General features: G+C 41.9%; 1 protein-coding gene across 2 annotated transcripts in view; it reads right to left on the bottom strand.

The window, feature by feature from the left end:
* Nucleotides 1-14,564, bottom strand: part of ksr2 (kinase suppressor of ras 2) — a gene marked incomplete at both ends in the record, with an annotated part of 71,110 nt that overhangs the window by 19,205 nt on the left and 37,341 nt on the right. For both annotated transcript variants that reach the window (XM_079270225.1, XM_079270226.1), the window contains 3 exons: nucleotides 171-254; nucleotides 1,226-1,295; nucleotides 11,851-12,023. In XM_079270225.1, the coding sequence (XP_079126351.1) occupies nucleotides 171-254; nucleotides 1,226-1,295; nucleotides 11,851-12,023 (327 nt within the window). The remainder of the gene's footprint in view (nucleotides 1-170; nucleotides 255-1,225; nucleotides 1,296-11,850; nucleotides 12,024-14,564) is intronic.

Raw genomic sequence — 14,564 nt, 5'->3', positions numbered from 1 at the left:
ACCTCAAAAAACAAGTATAAAAAAAAAGAAATTCAAGTAAAAAAACAAGCAACACTACACCCTAATTTCACAATATAATGACAAAGACATGATTAAATGTGATCAGACACAAATCACTACCACTGATGCAACAAATGGCTCTTAAGATAACAATCAGTCTTGATACCTACTTGCAGTTTTTACATTTCAGTCCAAACAACATTCCCTTTCCACATACTATGCATGTCTGGGACATCCAATACTTTGTGGAAAACCTGCAAGCAAAAGAGGAGAGTGAGATAAGGACATTTAAAAAAAAAAAAAAAAGTTGGGACATCACTTTCAGCTTCTTGCACATCTATATGACATAAGAGCTGAGGAAAGACACAGCTTCTGACCTTTTGCATTTCGTAACATTCTCTCATTCTGACAGACGGCTTTCGCCAAAGAAGGCGTCACATTCCCTGCGTATCCTTTCGGCGAGGATAATAGATGCCAGAAGAAGGTACTTCTGTAAAAATGTTTACCTTCCTAATCTCCTTCACCTGCTGGTGTAATATGGGCCCATTTTATTTCCATCTTTCAGTAAGCCGGTGCGAATGAACATCTGCGGCGCAGGAACGGGGCCATGGGGGGGTTTTACATCAATGCAACAATCAGTCCGAGTGATGGGAGCTCAGAGGCCTGCCGCACTCTTCAAGTCTCCAACACAGTAACGTCTCACACAAACAAATTGCACAGTATAGCGACTAATTCCCTGCAGAGGCTGACCGAGCACGTATGTGACTATTTGCTGTATTTACTGATGCAACGCCTGGTTGCCAGCATTGCCGCTGGCTGGCTAATGGCAGGTGACGAATGTAGTTTGACAGAATCCAAATGTCTTTGTTAAGCCCTCCTTCGCCTCAATCGAGAGGCAAAACTCAATCAAGCCCCGACCGGATTTATGGATTCTGCTGTCAAATGTGTGACATTAAGGGCAGATTCTGCATAACGAAACGTTCTTTCAGCACAGTGGAGGCTCCGTAGCCAAAGCTCTGCGTTGTGTACCGGCGACGCAAATGCACTTATCGTAACAGGCCAACAACGTGATCAAGGGCACGTGTTAGAAAACAAAGAGAGTTGAAATGAGTTATGAAGGAGGGCCCCCTTTTGTTTGTTTTTATTGGAATGACAGTCTATCACAGATGTACGAGTGTATGTACAGAGGCAGACTTGCACACACTCAGCCACGCACTCTCCTTACCTGTGTTTTATTGAGTTTCCCAGATCTCTTCGGGGAATCTGTGGGGACCAGCGAGGCACTGAGAGAGTGTCTGGAGAGGAAGAGACAGGAGAGAGGGAGGCTTGGTATGCTTTTCTTTTGGTCAAATGGTAATTCTGACAGAATGTCTGTCAGATTTGACGAAATGTCTTGCATCAAACGTTTATTTAGGACACATGGCATTTTGGGGAAATGGACAGATTTTTGGTGGCGGGCTTAATCAGCTGTTGTGAATATCATGCACCCAGTTAGTCGTGACTCACTGTCAACTCATCACTGTAAATGAGCTCTTGTTCTAATTGTCTAGATAGACAGACAGACCAGACACACAACCCAACTTTTTACATCAGTCAACAACAAAGTTTGAATTGTCTGCATGTTAGGATGCAGATGTCTCGTATTGCCACCTGTATTCCATTCGTGAGGAACTCTCGCTTCAAAATGTTTCCACAACAAAAGCCTTTCGCTCGGTCCATTAGTGCCGGCAATGGCTGAGCAGCCTGGTACATTTATGCGCCACCTCTTAATACCAGGTAAGCATGGCAGCCTACACAGCGTTGCCTGTGAAGGCGGCTGGATGTGGTGGATACGCATTGAACAAAAGAGCCATGATAAAAAAAGAAAATGCTGATAAAATAAGAGGTTATACTGCAAAGGCCAATGTGCAAGATTATTTCTGCTAAAGCTCACATATCATATCATGAAAGGTATATTCAGGTGGTATTCTGTTGCACTTTTGGAACCGAAAAGGTGTAATTTTCAGCACACCAACCATCACCCTTTGAAATGTTTCTTAAAAAGAGTACTCCACTGAGTTAACATTGCACTCCTAAAATATTGTCAAGCTCAAGGACAGTTTAAAAGGATGAAAATGATCAATTCCAATAAGAATTGTGACATTAACAATTTATGAAGAAATGTATCCGATTTTGCGCAGAGCCACAAAAATGTTTTTTACATTTGTTTTTTCTTATATGCACTAATTACTCCCCAAAACCTGAAGTTGATGTGTAAAATCAGCACACTTTTCCTTTAAGGTAAGTTGTATGTGTATGACTCTTATTTCAACAATAAACAGGTTTTATATAAACTGTGTACTCGACAATATTCACAAGTATACACACAAACACAAATGTCCAGACTCTCATCGTTTGCATCTTCTTGGCTGAAATTGACTGGCGACCTTTATGCAGAGTTATTCATGAGGTTTATGTTACGTTTAAGATGGAAATGAATGCCAGGAAGAGGGGACTTGAGCTTTTTGTGTGTGGGTAGGTGGAGGAGATGACCAATACATTAGAATCGGGGAATTGTGAGGATGAAGACAGAAAAACATTTTTTAAAAAGGCCTAAAAGTTCTAATGCCTTGAAATGGAATTGTGGGCCGAGGTGTGAGACCATCTCCATATGACAGGACTGACGAGTTTCACTTCAATCAGACCCGAGAGGAGACAGAGATTTGAGTTATTCTCAGCTGAAAGTCTACCGCCCAAAGGAATGAATCATCTATGACTTTCAGGAGGTCTTTGTCAATTTTCCTATTCATGGGATATTCGTTGTGTCTTTTTGTTTGAAAGTAAACCAGAAAGACATTGAGATTCATTGTTGAGATGCCAATGTTCTTCCTCGAAAACTCTTGAAAACTTGTGAATCGGAGTCTCCAGATAAAATCCGTTTTCAGAGACAGATGTCCTCTGGAGGTATGTTGCTCTAGCTGACTTCAACTTGACTTTAAGTCCAAAGAAGGAGCTTTACATTACAGTCATTTATCACACGCTTTTATCCAAAGCGACTTACAATTCAGAAATCACACCCTATGCACAGCTACGGGAGCAAATATGGGGTTAAGTGTCTTGCTCAAGGACACGTCGACATGCGGCGGAGGCGGAGCTCGAACGGGGATCGAACCGCCGAACCGGTTTATGATCACGGCATTCAGTGTTGATTTGTTTTTTTAGCTTGGTCGATAGATTTTCTGCAGTAAAGAGCTACAGACTAGTGTGGCCAGAGTAGATTAAAGAGTAACTACCCAAACTTGAATTTAGCAGTAAACTATGTATTACTCGTCTCACATAAAACCTAAACAATACTTGTAATTTTGTCAGTTAATCACATCTGCACTACGAAATCTTTCATTTTGAGAAGAAAAAAAGAATCACATTTTACATCCGGTGAGGGACTCAATCAGTCCTATTAATTGATGACGAGGCTGCGAGTTATTGCCAGTGCTAATCTCATGGCCCCGGTGCCGTGCAGCATTTCCTGGTTCCTGAAACACCCTTCCTCCTCCTACTCCAGTCTCTCCAGAGGCTCGGTGTCTTCCCTCCGCACGCCGATGCATCGCTCAATTACACTCAATCAACCTGATAACTCAATACAGAGGGGAAACTGACATCATCTGCTTCTTGTCGGCCTTGTTGGCGACTGGCAGATGATTGGACTTGTCAGCGGCGTGGTCGGGGCTGTTTATCATCGTGTGTGTGTGTGTGTGTGTGTGCTGTTGACGTCGCTGTCTGTCTACCGCAACAGCCTTTGATGATCCTACCATCCCTCAAAGAACGGGGGAGTGCAGATTTATGTCATGAATCACTCATGAGAATTAACTCTTGAAAAAAACATATGCTTCAGAAATGTATTTGTGTTGCATGTTTTTTGTGTGATAAAGGCTTGAATTTGTGCCTTCTGTGTAAAGAAAGTCAGAGGTTGGTTCTGAGCTTATTTACAAGTAAGATGATGAGTACATTTTGTATTGCCCTTTTCATCTGTTATTGTGGTATTCAAGTCAAGTCAAATGTATTCGTATGGCAGGAAAATAGGACATGAATGCATATTTAAAAACAGGGAACGAGAGAGAGAGAAAGAGAAAGAGGGGAAAAGAGAGAGACAGAGACTAGCTAGCCATAGGCAATAATAGAATAGGTCTTAACGACACAGTTGTGGTACATCTTAAACTAGGGTGTGTAGTCTTTGCAGGTAAAGTCAGGTCGTGTCAGGGTTTATTTACAAATAAAATGATAAATAAAATTGAATTAAGCTATGAATCTAGTTTTGGTGCATTTAGGTGTGTCAGGTGGCTTGCACTGATTCCGTTTTAGTTTTAAGATTGTACTGTTTAACGTAATGTGATATGTTTTATAACCATCCTTTAAAGTCTCTCCAGTATTTATTGGTGGTGGCAGAGTCCGCCATTCCTGCTTGAGGAAAACAGTGAATGCATGTAATCCAGCTCGCATTTATATCATTGATATCAGCCTCACTATTTACAGTTTGTTCTTTTTACACCAGTTTTATCAAGCTACTGCTGACGTAAACACAACAGCCTGCTGCTGTTGCTTCACATTAAATCATTCAAATGCTAAAACGTTGGGTGGCTTTCATTGTGAAGCATTTACAGGAAATGCACCGTTAACATGGAAGTTAACGGAGTAATAAGACAAGAAGGGGCAACCCCGGAGAGCTGTTCGATGAAGCACTGCAGGGGACTCCTCCAAATGCACAACAAGGTAAACAACGTCCCTTCAACTGTCTTTCTGTGGTGTAGAAAACTATTCAGGGCATGCACAGCATGCAATCTGGTGGAGGTTGCAATTATTTTTGACTGACGTTCTATAGTTAACAAACAATGCGAGTTCGCTGGGTTCAAGAAATACACCAGTTGTATTTCAGACAAAGATGCTGCTCAAATACTGTTAAACAGAGGGGGGCGGGTGTGTGTGTGCAGAGATAAAGAGACAACTCGAGTCTAGGAGCCTATTTAGAGCCAAATATAGTTAATTTGACATTTGACTGAAATGTCTCTGCAAGTGACTGATCGCTAAACACTGCTCCTCCCCAAGGAGGAGAATTTCTTACTGCGGGTAAAATGGAAAAAAGTTAAACTTGTTGACAATAAAAACAACATGAGATACAACTGGGGGAAAAATGTATCATTATTCTCATTGTCTGCACAGTTAAAGAGTCATCTCAACCACACCTACTCTCATCATTATCAGAATCATCAAGGTCCTCCAGCTCAATGGGCAGGGTGTAGCACCTCTATGGTTTGGATAAAAGCTCCAATCAAATGGTTGAATGCAATTAACAGCGTAACCGTAAAAAATAAAATGCATAACTGGAATGGCATCATTAGGAGATGATCATAGGGTTGAGAAGAAAATACCAAACAAATTCAGTTCACTCGAACGCAACATGACGATGACAAGCTGAAGCCTATTTATCGAGATATGACTGCTATTACGGTATCAACGGTTCATTGTGCAGAGCAGCGGAAGAAGTGAACAGGACTGTAAAAAGCGAGTGGGCGTTTGCTGCACAATGTGCTGCATTATAGCACACGAGTGTCAAAGGAGCGATATTTTACAGGCTGTTGCTCACCATGTCCTCAACGTTTCTCATGCATGTGTTCCAATGAGACTTTTCCACGAGGTGAAAGTGCACAACTGAACAGGTATTTGTTTGGAGTGGCAGCAAGAAATGAACTAAGAGAAGAGTGGAAATAGACCAGTTGTTTTTTTCTGTCTGAATGTGAGAAAAAAAAAACTCTGATGAACAAGAGACAAAGACGGGTTGCTCAGTTGCTATGGCAACAGCTACACGCCGAATAGCCTTTTTGCAGAATATTGTGCTGCCATCTTTGACGACCACGCGCACGGACACACACGTTTACATATAATACACACATACACACATCATAGTCTCATTGAAGAATTTGCACAAGCTTACAAAAAACAGACGGCGAGCCATACATTTGTATACTGGCAGGAAGGCCACGAGATATTGGGACTACGTGACCTTCTATTCAAACACACTCCTTTATGAAGTAACCCTCTGGTCCCAGCCAATACAAAAGACGGTGTTACTGCCAGATGGACAGAAACAATTGTTATAGAGCGGAATCTCTGCCTACGATTACCTATGAAAATCAGCCTACTATCACCTGAAGAATATATCAAGGATTAGAGGACTTATGTCTCAACAGGATGTGTAAAACTTGTGCACGCATTTATCTTCAGCAGACTGGACTACTGTAACGGTGTGTTTACAGGTCTCTGTAAAAAGTCCGTCAGAAAGCTGCAGCTGATTCAGAACGCTGCAGCTCGAGTCCTCACTAAGACCAGGAGGGTGGATCACATCACTCCAGTTCTGAGGTCTTTGCACTGGCTTCCTGTCCAACAAAGAATTGACTTTAAAATCCTGCTGTTGGTTTACAAAGCACTGAATGGTTTAGGGCCAAAATACATCTCTGATCTGCTGCTACCTTATGAACCATCCCGACCCCTCAGGTCGTCTGGGAGCGGTCTACTTTCTGTTCCCAGAGTCAGAACTAAACATGGAGAAGCAGCGTTCAGTTTTTCTGCTCCACATATCTGGAACAAAGTCCCAGAAAGCTGCAGGTCTGCTGAGACCCTCAGCTCATTTAAATCAAGATTGAAGACCTTTCTGTTTGCTGCTGCCTTTAATTGAACCACATTCAATGAATATATTAATCAATTTCCTGCATTTCTGCATTTTACTACTGCATTTTATTTCTTACACTGTTTTTTAATGTTTCAATGAATGTTCTTAATTGTTTTTAAATCTCCTTTTCTTTTGCCCTATGTTTTGATGCTGGTTTTATGTGAAGCACTTTGAATTTCCTTGTTGTTGAAATGTGCTATACAAATAAACTTGCCTTGCCTTGCGCACCTTCACATATGTGATGATGGCGATTGGTCATAGTCACCTGCCAGGCCTTTAAAGAAATGTACTCAACCAATCATAGACTGCTATGATCAACACTTCCTTGTGTTTGATGTTCATGGAAAGTTATTGTGTTGATTGTTCAAACAGCTCAGTTATTTTTGTTTCTATGAAAAGGTATTTCTTTCCCTGGCACAGAAGTGAATACACCTGTGCATCGGTATGCAAGCTGTGACCTGACCATTCCTACCAGTAGGGTGTGAACTACATCTTCTTCTTCAAACTGCTATTGTTAACACACATGCACACATCAGCAAGTGAGACTACAGTCTGTCCTCTCATGCATGGCGTGTGATTATTCCGTGCCATGCCTCCACCGACAAATATGCAGTGCCGTGCCCCACATACGTGTTCGTCAAGTCTACAGCTATTCATGACACTAAGCGGTGAACATTACAGTAATCACTCCTTTCCTTGACTCAATCTCCATTACTCCCCAGCTCCTCCTTGGTCTTATGGCTTTTGCAATATTCCCATAATAAATCAGCCAATAAGGCTGCCAATGTGTAGCAACATACCACCTCCGGTCATTATGGCACACCCTGATTGTACATTTGTGCTTATGTATATTGTTGACAAAATAATTATAGTGGTAAGAATGATTATGGGCAAAGGCAATCTTTCATTTCTTTCTTTTTGTGGCGAGGTCGCCTTTGGAAAAGTGTTAAGGCAGAAGACTGATACCAGGAAGTGGAACACAAGGTGAGACAACTGTTGCAGAGACTAAAGACTGATTTTGGGTTAAAAATCAACCCGTATTACAGTTTCATAGACTTTTTGACTTAATCTAGCCGAGAGCAGAATGACATCCCAAGAATGAAACATTGCCTGAGAACTAAATATGCAGTCCAAAGGGATTTGAATATGAGGCATTCAAAATCTCATAAAACTCTCATTTCATAAACGCTTGAGAGCACGAGCTGATGAAAGAAAGAAGAGTTCTCTCACTTGCAGAAGGTGTTTCAGCATGGACAGGAGGTGTGGAAGGGATGAAGGTAGGGAAGAAGAAGGATCGCAGAGATCGCTCGGAGTGGAGGGGCGAACGCTGCGTGGGCAGATTCTCACAGCTGCCCACGCTGCTGTGGATCTTAAGGTTCAAGGGCTTGGTCTTCTTCTTGGCTACACACATGCAAAATCCCTGAAATAAACTGACAACAGCAATCGTTGCAGTGGTGGACAAAAAAGCAATTTCCAATCTTTGCAGATAGTGTCTTTTAAGACTGACAGTTTAATTATGGCAGAGAAACAGAGGGAGGAGGGATGGGAGAACAGATGAGGCCAGGAGGCCTCATGGCTCGGTAGTGACTTCCTCAGTCGAAGAAGTCAAAGGGCTCGGAGCACGCATGCATGATGAGTGGTCTGTCCGACAGGTTTTGGTGCTGAGGCCAATCTGACACCACGCAGAGCTTTCAGGTGGCGTTACGCAAACGCACCCTCTGGAGGCCAAATCGGAGGTCCGTAGCTCTTGGACAAAGCAGATTACGAACAGCTTATTGGTTGAGTAAGTATACAAATTTGTCATTATCTGTGCTCCTTTTCAACTTTGTCTTCTACCCTCCATGTGTTGTTCTATCAATCAAATTCAAAAAGCTGCTAGAGAAAGATCCCCGTAAGTGAACTGGAGGGATGCTTCGGTGGTGCCGACAGATGGGAAGCTCAAACATACATGCGGCATTCAATGCATTATGACCAAACAGTACCACCTCCTACAGCACACAGCCTGTTGAATTATGAGAATGAACACATCTGATTTGTTCTCCGTGGCTTGTAAACCCAAAGCTTTAGCGGCAAGTTGAAGGTCCTTAACGTCTGCCGTCACACTACCCTGCTAGCTAGCTGGCTATTAAAGCCGTTTGTTTAGATTAGCTGAGGTGTCGAGTGACGACCTCAGAGTGAGGATTTCTTTGCACAAAAACAAGATTTCAATGTGGATGCAGTGGCAGCAGAGTGCTCACAAAGACTCATCAGACACGTGACACTCTTTATAACACCTGCTCTTCTTTTCTAGGAACCAACATAGCAACTATTGACCAATCCACCTCTTTATTGACCTCCTCTGCACAGTTTCTGTCGTTGGAGTGAGACTTCCGACTTGGAAAATGTTGTTTTTCATCACATTCCTTTTAACGATCCACGACCTCCTATTAGATGAACCTTCCTTGGGTCACCAATATGCTTTGCTCTCTAAGCATGAATCAACACGTCAACATCCATCTCCTTATACATAAAACCATGGCTGAATGATAGAAAAGCCCGTCTTTAATGAAATACGTAAATAGACTCCAAGCTACTGCTCAGGTAGCTCTTTTTCCTCACCCTGTTATAAATTCAGCAGTTATTTGTAGCCATTGTTTATTTGCCAACTCTCAAAGGGACGTCCATTGTGGTGCCACACTAGGTTGCTATGGAGATCTGTGATGCAGCTGCAAAGCGTCTATGCGAGGTAAGGGTGAGTGGGTGACGTCATTGGAGCACATGTAGAAATAAACAGAGTGAGTTGTGTGCAAAGCTCATGAAGAACATTTAGACCATTTATATCCACAAGCACACACTCACAGACTCCTACACACTCTCCATCTCTGCATCTCATACGTGCACACACACACACACACACACACTGCAGTTTTAGTGTGCGTCTGTTGGTGGAGTCCCAGGGCCGGTACTGGGCCTCCAACTAGAAATAAGGCCTCATCACAAGTGTGAGGTGTGTGTGGCTGCTCTGTGTGAGCTCAAACAGCCTGAGGCGCAGGAGGTGAGCTGTCCGTGGAACATGTCCCTCTGTGGCCACCATAACTTTTCAAACTGGAAAAAGAATGACTGATCACAGCACCTGGAGCAAAATAACTGAAATCTGTATGTATTATTCAAGTGGACCATGAGGGTAAAAGAAGAAAAAACAATCGGACGCTCCTTGCTTGCAAAAACCTAAATTATTATCGAAAATGACTTTTGTGCTTGCATAAACTTGGGCAAAGTCAGTGCAACAAAATGAGCATTAGAGTGGATATAGGCCTTCCATGAGTGGCAATAAAGTGCTTCAGGCACGACGTATTTTTGGAGGTAAACCCGAAGTTAGCATTGCACTGGTTCCCTCGATCAAAGTCCAATGGGATTTTTCTATTGGATTATTGCAGAAATTAAATCCAAAAATGGCAGAAAGGACTCTTGTCTCCTCCAGGTCCGGGGGTCCAGCCGGACTCCTTGCCATATCAGAAAACGTTCAACTCCTGAACCACAAATGGTTAACCCCTATATCTTTAAGATCAATTCCATTCATAGTCTCATTGAAGAATTTGCACAAGCTTACAAAAAACAGACGGCGAGCCATACATTTGTATACTGGCAGGAAGGCCACGAGATATTGGGACTACGTGACCTTCTATTCAAACACACGCCTTTATGAAGTAACCCTCTGGTCCCAGCCAATACAAAAGACGGTGTTACTGCCAGATGGACAGAAACAATTGTTATAGAGCGGAATCTCTGCCTACTATCACCTATGAAAATCAGCCTACTATCACCTGAAGAATATATCAAGGATTAGAGGACTTATGTCTCAACAGGATGTGTAAAACTTGTCCACGCATTTATCTTCAGCAGACTGGACTACTGTAACGGTGTGTTTACAGGTCTCTGTAAAAAGTCCGTCAGAAAGCTGCAGCTGATTCAGAACGCTGCAGCTGGAGTCCTCACTAAGACCAGGAGGGTGGATCACATCACTCCAGTTCTGAGGTCTTTGCACTGGCTTCCTGTCCAACAAAGACTTGACTTTAAAATCCTGCTGTTGGTTTACAAAGCACTGAATGGTTTAGGGCCAAAATACATCTCTGATCTGCTGCTACCTTATGAACCATCCCGACCCCTCAGGTCGTCTGGGACCGGTCTACTTTCTGTTCCCAGAGTCAGTACTAAACATGGAGAAGCAGCGTTCAGTTTTTCTGATCTGCTATGATCAACACTTCCTTGTGTTTGATGTTCATGGAAAGTTATTGTGTTGATTGTTCAAACAGCTCAGTTCTTTTTGTTTCTATGAAAAGGTATTTCTTTCCCTGGCACAGAAGTGAATACACCTGTGCATCGGTATGCAAGCTGTGACCTGACCATTCCTACCAGTAGGGTGTGAACTACATCTTCTTCTTCAAACTGCTATTGTTAACACACATGCACACATCAGCAAGTGAGACTACAGTCTGTCCTCTCATGCATGGCGTGTGATTATTCCGTGCCATGCCTCCACCGACAAATATGCTGTGCCGTGCCCCACATACGTGTTCGTCAAGTCTACAGCTATTCATGACACTAAGCGGTGAACATTACAGTAATCACTCCTTTCCTTGACTCAATCTCCATTACTCCCCAGCTCCTCCTTGGTCTTATGGCTTTCGCAATATTCCCATAATACATCAGCCAATAAGGCTGCCAATGTGTAGCAACATACCACCTCCGGTCATTGTGGCACACCCTGATTGTACATTTGTGCTTAAGTATATTGTTGACAAAATAATTATAGTGGTAAGAATGATTATGGGCAAAGGCAATCTTTCATTTCTTTCTTTTTGTGGCGAGGTCGACTTTGGAAAAGTGTTAAGGCAGAAGACTGATACCAGGAAGTGGAACACAAGGTGAGACAACTGTTGCAGAGACTAAAGACTGATTTTGGGTTAAAAATCAACCCGTATTACAGTTTCATAGACTTTTTGACTTAATCTAGCCGAGAGCAGAATGACATCCCAAGAATGAGACATTGCCTGAGAACTAAATATGCAGTCCAAAGGGATTTGAATATGAGGCATTCAAAATCTCATAAAACTCTCATTTCATAAACGCTTGAGAGCACGAGCTGATGAAAGAAAGAAGAGTTCTCTCACTTGCAGAAGGTGTTTCAGCATGGACAGGAGGTGTGGAAGGGATGAAGGTAGGGAAGAAGAAGGATCGCAGAGATCGCTCGCAGTGGAGGGGCGAACGCTGCGTGGGCAGATTCTCACAGCTGCCCACGCTGCTGTGGATCTTAAGGTTCAAGGGCTTGGTCTTCTTCTTGGCTCTGAGGGAAACAATAAAAGGAAAAAACTGTTAGACTGACAGATATGGTGTGTACACACTCCGAACTGGTTTAATCAAAGGCCAGAGTTTCAGTGATAAATACCTGCGCTGTTAATAAGTGTTTCTCTCGTTAAGTGTGAAAATATACGCTGAACTAAATACAAGATACAACACTTTATGGGAAATTGTTGGCCCTTCAAGTGATGTCCAGCTATTCTTTCAATTACGAGTGGAAGGTTTAGAAAGTACACCAGCATGAACTTGAATAAATAGTTGTTTGAAGATGTTTTCACAGCAATATGAAATAGATATTAGAGAGAGAATATATGACCTGCGAACTTCTTAATAAGCTCCAAAACATCATTAAAACTACTAATGCCAGGATGATGTTTAATCAGAGCAAGTATTTAAATAAAATACAATCATTTATTTCCTATTCATTCAAATTTAATTGAAAACAATCCGTGCTTCACAAGTACGTCGTGATATCAATTTTAGGCCATACCGCCCAGCCCGATAGCTGCTCTGACATGAGATGCAAGGCCTGGCTGCTGAACAGAAGAAAATTGGTCTTTTAAAAAATACAAAAAAATAAAAATAAAAACCTGCCGTTTGTCTTTTTTTGGTTTAAATGTTCAAACTATGTAATTAATAACTTTTCAGCAGTCTGACATTTTAGGAAAAAAGAATATTGTGATATATACCATTACCATGATATAAATTTTAGGCCATGCCGCCCAGCTTCAATTGTTCAAATGTGGTTAAGAATTTAAAGGGCATTTGTGTGCTATTTTTAAAATGTATGATACAATATAGAGTATTTCTACTATTTCTACTTCTTTTCATCCTTTAAAACATCAGTGTTAACCATCTGGTTTTTCCTTTAGCTTCAGTCAGAATCAAGGGGCAAAGGCTTCAGGGGCCTTCACACAGATAACAATTTCTCCACACACAATAGTCACAAATACATGCTGCAACAAGTTCACACCAGCTCTTGGAAAGGTATGAAAGTCACTCTGGGTGACAAAGCAGGGCGAGAGAAAGAGAAAGGTGCACCAAGAAACGTCAATTACAGTCACAAAATTGCAAAATCCAATGAACACATATTTGAAGATTATCCCCTGGTTGAAGTTTTTCTTCATTTTGTATGAAAATCTTGGAGGGAAATGTTTGTTGTGACTCTATCTACTGCAAAACATATCTGACTTAACCAGCTCAACAGTCCAACACACATACCGTACAGACGTGTCAATCATGCACAAGCTCAGTTTAACTTGTGACCGCAACCACACGAACTAGAATGTTGAAATGTAACAAATAAACGTGCCGTGCCTTACCTAGAAGGCACACTGAGCCTTGCTTAGTGTGACAGCACTCTTAGTGTATAATGTCAACATAATTATGGGATTAAGTAATCAAGATCCAGTGTGGGTATCATGCTCATACACTGAGAACAATGAGTCAGGCACCAGGCCAGAAATAAATCAAACTGACTGTTGACAGGAAGTAAGAAGTGTGCAGGATAGAGAGAGATGACACACGGAAACTCAAAGAAAAGGCAGTTCATTTAAAAAATCATCATATATATCGTTAGGTATTAGTAAAAGGAGTATGATTTTCTTCTTAGAACACTGGCTTACTTGTAACGGAGGCAGATGGTCATGGTAACCCAGAACTAACCCGCTGGTTAACTTCAGCGGCTCAAAACGTGATGATAGTTACTTGTATTTGCAACCTCTGCCTCTTTCACGAGTTTTTTTATGGATAAAGATTTATGGATGTTTATTTCTTGCCATCAGAGACATAGGAGATATCATTGATATGTGTTTCTTGTCTTTGTTATGACTCAGCGATGGGGTACGATTTTGGACTCAAATTCACCTCACGCAGCCTCGCCTCGTTAAACCACGCCTGAGTGGATCCTCGGTTTGAAGTTGCTTCATGATAAAGGCCCCGGGAGGGAAACAAACATGAAAATATACATAACTAACCTCAGGTCTGCATGCATATGGGAGTTCATACAGACACACAAAGTTAGTTAACGTCATTGTGTCCTCGGGCTGAAGTCTGATGACATTTAGGAAAGTGACTGCAACTCTGACTCTGAGTCTTCTGAGTGCATTTCGGCTAGTGGCCTTCATCAGGGTCAATATGAAACACATTACAGACAACAGTTCAATTTATTTATTTTTCAGGGACAATGCATACTAATCAACAGTTACACAGTGACTTTTGGGGTTTTTTATCAAGTGTTTTTAGGGCTTGTTTATGGAGAATATGAATGGATTTGAATGCCGTCATACCTACCAAATAAGGTAGGTATGAAGAATAAAACACTCTAAGAGGAAAGAAATATATATTAAAGACAACCAATCATATGCCTCCACACACATCGGCCTACGGCACACCTGCAGAGGTGGGTTGGTATTTGGTCTTATGGCTTCATGCCAACCGTTGTACCAGGCTGGTAGCTAGAAAAGGGGAGTGTTCAATGAGGGACATGGATCAGCATATTATTATTATTATTAAGTGTGATTAAGGG

This window comes from Melanostigma gelatinosum, assembly GCF_949748355.1.
Source record: "Melanostigma gelatinosum genome assembly, chromosome: 6".
NCBI lineage: Eukaryota > Metazoa > Chordata > Actinopteri > Perciformes > Zoarcidae > Melanostigma > Melanostigma gelatinosum.
The sequence above is the reverse complement of the archived record's forward strand: the minus strand, read 5'-3'. Positions and strand labels throughout refer to the sequence as shown.